General features: G+C 35.6%; 1 protein-coding gene across 1 annotated transcript; it reads left to right on the top strand.

Moving 5' to 3' along the window:
• Positions 1–1,701: 1,701 nt before the first annotated feature.
• On the top strand, positions 1,702–6,198 carry LOC144641374 (zinc metalloproteinase nas-15-like; the record flags this gene model as incomplete). The annotated part of the gene is made up of 7 exons (XM_078500388.1): positions 1,702–1,774; positions 2,169–2,342; positions 3,097–3,220; positions 3,587–3,678; positions 4,486–4,569; positions 5,015–5,157; positions 6,111–6,198. Coding segments are annotated over exons 1-7 (778 nt in total), but the record flags the coding sequence as incomplete, so codon positions are not given.
• Positions 6,199–6,767: the final 569 nt, after the last annotated feature.

Below are 6,767 nucleotides of genomic sequence, written 5' to 3' on the forward strand. Positions count from 1 at the left end.
CCCCCCAACCACCACCTCTTCCTCTCGATGTGTTCCTCCCTCCTAATAATTATTGCACAGTCCTTTATTAGTAATAGTTTGAGGAATTTGTTAAAAGATCAAAGCAAATTATTTTTGGTGATCATTTTATTATTTCTCATAACCCTTTATATTGATAAAGTATTAATCTCGTGCGGAAAAATTTGATGTTGCTCGCCTTACAGGATTAAAGCATGACAAGTTGATTCCAATGATAAGTAATTTTTCAAGACCTCCGTCACATTTTTTCACATTACCGATCTCCCAGCCGGCAAATAACATACATTTAATTTTAGTTTAAAATTTTCTGTACATCCTTGTTACTTGAATATCGTTTTCTCAATAAAAATGATCCTTGCAGTTTTTATGTTTTTCAAGTTGTTTTGTTTTGGTCAGTTACCATTTACATAAATGACAATGAAAATTTAGAAAATAATTAAATAAATAAATAAATAAATAAATAAATGAATAAATAAATAAATGAAAGATAAAAATTTCGAATCTGTTTACTTAGTGGAAGAGCGCAAGCCTTTTTTCACTCAATGTTACTGAAAGCGTAATTTCTTACGTAGGCGAGCGTAAATCTTCAAATTATGACACTTTGACAGTTGATTGATGGTTCCAATGTGGTCATAACTTAAAGAGCACAAGTAAGATTTCAGTTGCTTGTTGTTACTAGTCAACCAGAAAAGTCCAGAAGTAAAATTTCATCTGTAGAAAAGAGAACAGAGCTAACCACCCTGCTGGCGAAATATTTCCGACATATTTGCAGGGCAGTGTCGTAGGAGAGCAAAATAAAAGCTTGGTGGTCAAACGAACAGGAGCGAGATAATTCGAATTCTCGTAAATTTCTGTTCTTCTCGCAGATATCTCAGTATCAAGCCGGGGTAGAATGATGGGGCAGTCCTCCCGTAGCTGATGTATTGACACTGCAGTATGCCTGTGACTGCTCTGAAGAATTTCAATTAAAGGAAATCACGGAAAGCAAACACAGCATATATGACGGACATTTCGACGGGCTCCAAACAAACGAAATTGAAGGAAATCGTAATAACAAATCGATAGAAGGTGAAGTCTCTTATAAAAATAAATAAAAATTACTATAAGGATGTAAAGTTTTCACGTACATTTCAGTTCAATTCTTTTCAGTTTTATTTTTTTTTTCTCAAAAAATACTTTGAATAGATTTCAGGAAGTATTTGTTGACATTTTGTCTTCAATATATATCTTCTTACGGGCGATTTAACAAAGCGTCCAGACAGACAATTAGTAGCATAGATGCGTCATAAGCTAAAGAAGATGTCTTAAAGCGATTTTTAATTGTTTTAAGGCCCTATATCATACACTTCTATTGCAAGTAGAGATACCTAATAAATCCTAGAACCTGCCTTTGAAACCGAGTTTATCGATTTTTAATTGAAATTAAAAAACACATCAGGTGTATTTGATCAGCATTTTTATGGTTACTTTGATTGTAAAGCTCTTTGTTTATGGTCCGTAAAGTTACATAATAGACCCTAGAAATGGCGTTTGAAAGTGTTAAACGATTTTAGATTGGTTTTACTAAAGTGAATAGAGACACTTTCCAGACGTATTTTATCAGGTTTTGGTGCTCTTTTAAGTTAGGAATATATAAAGGCTTCCAGTGAAATGGTCTGGTCACTTTGATTCAAGCACACCGCCATGAAGTCGCTGCTGGTTATTCTCGTCACTTTTTGCTTGGCTGTTACCGGCACTTACGCCGAGAACGCAGATGGTATGCATTAGAATAAGTTAATAAGTTATTCTCATACATGATCTGAAGATCTAAGTGAATTGATAAGTAGTACTACATGCATAACCCAAATTTTTATTGAAAATTCTGTGGTACTCTTCAATGATAAACCGGCCAATCAGATGTTACTTTTATACCACCGAAAGTCCATTCGAGATATTTAAAGAATTTCGAAACAAAAACTCCAGCTTGATTATGCTACGTTGTGAAAAAACGTTGTGGCTAATAGAGGCCTGGCTAAAAGAGCCCTTGTTGTTGTATGGGGCCGGGATCGATCCGGAGCTGCAGTCAAAACAGTCTGATTTCACTAACACATCGTTACAAATTGTTCATTGCTTCTCTTTCATCTTCTAACTTTAATCTTCTAATTTAACAGAAAACGAAGATGTCTTTGACCCAGACCTTTTTGAGGGAGACATGAAACTGGAGCCTGGGCAACGGTTAGCAGCTGAGTTTGGACTTGATGTTGATGGCGGGATGTCACGTGGCAGCTCAAAGAATAGACACTGGCCCAATGGAATTGTCCCTTACACTATTGACTCCAGTCTGCGTAAGTGGACAGATCAACTGCTCAGCAAATAGAATGGTTCACGCTTTTTCATACAGAATAAAATGTCGTAGGAAATATTGTAGTTCTATTAACTTTTAAGAATGTGTATTCCGTAAAGTGTCACCGTTTAAACGAAACCTTTCAAGAAGGATTCTTACCTGATTCTGTTTATAATATTTTAAAAGGAATTCTAACTCTTAAGTCTGATAAATCCCTAGTGTGTGACCATTCAAATGAAAGGTATTGAGAAGATCTATAATATGGTACTATGTATCGTGATGTACAAGGTGGTTCAATTTGTGTGTATGTGACTATTTGAATGGAAGGCTGCAAACTTTACTTCTATTTGGTGTTATTTACTGTTTAATTGTTTACATGTCGTTTGACGTGACCTTAGCGTAAGAATTGTATCGTCATCTGAACAATCCACTGCATCTTGCGCATGCCCCTCCTCACTCTATGTCAAAGTCACGCTCCAGTAACTGCACCAATAATTAACACTGGCCATTTCCACACTGGAGACGGACAAATCGTCTTGGTGTGAAAATGGGACGGACACGATTTTTGAAAGTACAAGTCGTCTAAATTTGTCTGTCGATTTGGCCGTCTAGTAAGGCGATTTTTCGAGGAAAGACTTAGTCGTCTACACGAACAAATCGTCAGACGACTTTTCCATTTAGACGATTTGTTCGTCTTCTAGTGTGAAAACGGCCATTCATTTTGAACTTACAAGGAGTTTCTGTTTATATACTAGCTTCTCAGTCAAAAGCAATGGACGCAATCTTAGAAGCGATGATCACCTGGAGCAGTCAAACTTGTATCCGGTTCATCCCAAGAACCAACGAGGAATCTTATATCGAGTTCTTCAAAGGAACCGGGTACGTAATATATCTGTCTTTTTTCCAAATCTCGCAAACATTGAGACCTTGATATGTTCTGGGGTGCCTACACAGAATTAAATAGAAATTACATACGTAATCTTTCTGTGTTGAGGATCAGCGTTAAATGTACATGGTTCTCAAATGGAAATTATTGAAAATCCACCGATAAGAAGGGAAAGAGGGAGGTAGGAGGGTAAAATAAGAGAAAATCGAAAAAAAGGATGACGGCAGGAGGCAGGCAGGAAAGAAAATATAACAACTCATCACTGTATTTAAATTTGCAAGTCGTCCTTAAAGAAGTTTTTGATTGCAGGCGTAGTTTATATTTTGTATTTCTTTATTCATTTGTCTATCTACCGGTAGCTGTTGGTCTAGCGTTGGCAGAACTGGCAAGAAGCAGCAGATCAGTTTGGGCAGCGGATGTTGGCGCATGGGAACTGTGGCGCACGAAATTGGTACGTATGTTTACGTATGCACCGCTGGTCAATAAGGAACTTATCTCCTGCTTCAGCTCGATCTTGTCTATCAGGGACATTCATGTATCCTGGATAATAACATAATTAGTTTATAATGCCACTTTTTCAAAGTTGTAGTTTTTACACGTCAAAGTATTAAACTTGAACTTAAGAATGGAATAGGGAGAAGAATAAAGACCGCCGAACAGATTATCCTTTATTCGAGAGCGCTTTTAGTTGAAAGCAGATCATTGTGATGATTTTATATTTAGGCAATAGTACATTAATAACAGAGAAGGTGATATAGAGTTTTTAATTTATCTGTTATGTTAAGATGTTATGACATGACAAATTCAGTCACGTTTGTAGCCTGGTTTTCACTAGCGACGCAAGCACAAGCGCAAGCATAACTGCATTCACGCAAAAAGGACAAATTTTAAGCACATAAGCACAAGCATAAAACTGCAATACGTTTGTGCTTTTGCTTGAATCAAAGCCGTTTTCACGATGAAATAAGAGCCGTTATTCTTGCACTTGTGCTTGCGTCGCTAGTGAAAACAGGCTTTACATGTAACACACGCCTTAGATTGACTAAGAATACAAATAAAGTTAAACAGTGCTTTACTGACTTTTAGTATCTTAACTTTTTCATAAACATAGCTATTTATTTATATTTCTAAGGAAACCTCGAAGGAAAATATTGCAATTAAAACTTCTGACTTAAGATTGAAAGAAAAGGCTAACCTTACAAAAGGTAAATTTGGCGCTTACTTTTTTTTCTTTTTTTTTTTTTTTTTTTTTTTGCAGCACACGCGCTGGGCTTTTTCCATGAACAGTCCCGTCCCGACAGAGATGATTATGTGACCATACACTTTGAAAACATCAAGGATGGTACGTATCATCTACCCTGCAAGTGTGGAGCTTGGTGTCCAAAGTGTGTATTTTTCCCGCTGCACTCCGGAGTGCGAAGTCCTGGTTTCGAGACATAGACGTTTACTTGTACATTCTTTCTCTTGTTTCTTGGGCAAGACATGTTACATCCACAGTGCCCTCTCTACACCCAAGCGTATAATTGTGCTATAAGAGCAAGCTAAGAATATGATAAAGGTGAAGGGTTGGTGGTAGCCTGCTAGTCCTGCTATGGAAAAACATCCTATCTAAGGAAAGAAAACGCAATACTACCAGTTTTAACATACATGACAAGGAATCAGGGGCTATGCAAAGGGACCTATATCGAAAAGACTTTACCTTTTATCTTCAGGTTGAAGCCGAACACTCTCTTGAATACAACAACTGACGGGACAACTGTTTGATCTGCATTTTTTTTTTTTTTTAGGGAAAGCTGGAAACTTCAAAAAGTACACTGCATCCACCATCAATACTCTTGGCACTCCGTATGATTATGGCAGTGTTATGCACTATGGAGGAAAATATTTCTCCAAAAATGGAAAACCAACAATTGTACCCAAGACAAGTGGGGTAAAATATTAAATAGATGAGAAAGGACCTTCTCTCTATTCCGCATTTCAATTTGAAAACATATGGCGCAAGATCTTTCTCCGTGGCAGCTCGATTATGCTAGTAAAACTAGCATTTAATGCTACTAGAAATTCTCGAATAAAGCCAAAAAAATGCTAAAAAAAATGCCTGATTTCCTTAAAAATGCCACTTGATTTCCAAAAAATGCTTTATTTTATTTCAAACAAAACGTACAAACTTTCACATTATATGCTCATATCAACAGCAGGTGATAATTAATAATTGTTTGTTTATAAAAAAAAAATAAAAAAATATTTATTTTTTTAAAAAGAAATAAAAAATAAAAAACTGAAAAACACACACAAGTAACACAACGCACAAACAGTCGAAACAGACAGAAAACAATCAAATTATGTAATCAAAATTGTGAAACTTTAGGATTATTTATCCTTCTGAGTTCTGAGTGCTGAAAATCTCGATCACAGTCATGAAAAGTGACAGAAAATGCTAGCAATTCTTTTTTGAAGAAAAAACGAAAAAATGCTCGTTTTCCCAAAAAATGCCGAAAAAAATGCTAGCATAATCGAGAAAGGCCTACTCTAGAACACTCTACCTTCTGACATTAAGAACAGCTCCTCAGTGTCCCTTTTTAAACATAAACTTAAAACTTTCCTTTTTAAAAAAGCATTTTTATAACTTTTTAGCAACATTTTTTATTAGTCTAAGATTTTAAGCATTTTGTGTAACCTTTTAACTATTTTTATTTATTTTTTTTAATAGTGTTTTAAATATTTTTAACGTTACTTCTGTACAGCGCTTTTGAACTTTTAGGATATTGGCGCTATATAAATATATTATTATTAAAGATTTAAAAAAAGATTGTTCACATCAGTCCTATGTCCGTTAGGGATCAGAAAAATCTTAATAACGTGGTCTTTAAAATTTCGTTGTAGGTTGTTATTGGTCAGCGGACTGGCCCCAGCGCTATGGATGTTCTTCAGATGAATCTGCTTTACAAATGCAGTGCTGAAAACACCTTCGGTGCGTAAATTTAACATGTTATATAACGATACTTGTTACAACTTTGAAATATGAAATAGGTGAAAGACTATCACTCTTGGTTCTTTTATTTCGAAGATAACTGAAGCAATATCATATTTGCTGTCTTGTCATTTGTGATCATGTAGGCAAGAAAAGCGTAATAAAAAAACAACAACAAACAAACAGCTTTCCAGTTACGATCCGTTGCATTCTGTCGGTAAAAGGCCAGAAATAAGAATGCGCAAAGTGTTAGTATTAGGCTTTAGTCATATATATTTTTTTAATTAGAAAAAGGAAAAGAAAACACAAGAAGCAACCCACTCTGTTCCATAATTCAAAGGAAACGGGGAAAAACCCGGAAACAGAGAAAATGAAAACGGTAAATGTCACTCAGTTCAGTTCGTTGCTTCTCTCATCCAGCTTCAAAAAAATCTTCAACTTGCTTGTTTCCTAATCGTTTGCAGGTGAATGGCTGATTTAAAGCCATCTTATATAATTTAAACGCTTTTTTATGATCTTTAAGGACTCCTGATTAGATGACGTAAGTTGTTCAGTATCAAAGCAAGAAG

This window comes from Oculina patagonica, unplaced genomic scaffold (assembly GCF_052425735.1).
Source record: "Oculina patagonica isolate OP01 unplaced genomic scaffold, crgOcupat unplaced889, whole genome shotgun sequence".
Classification (NCBI taxonomy): Eukaryota; Metazoa; Cnidaria; class Anthozoa; order Scleractinia; family Oculinidae; genus Oculina; species Oculina patagonica.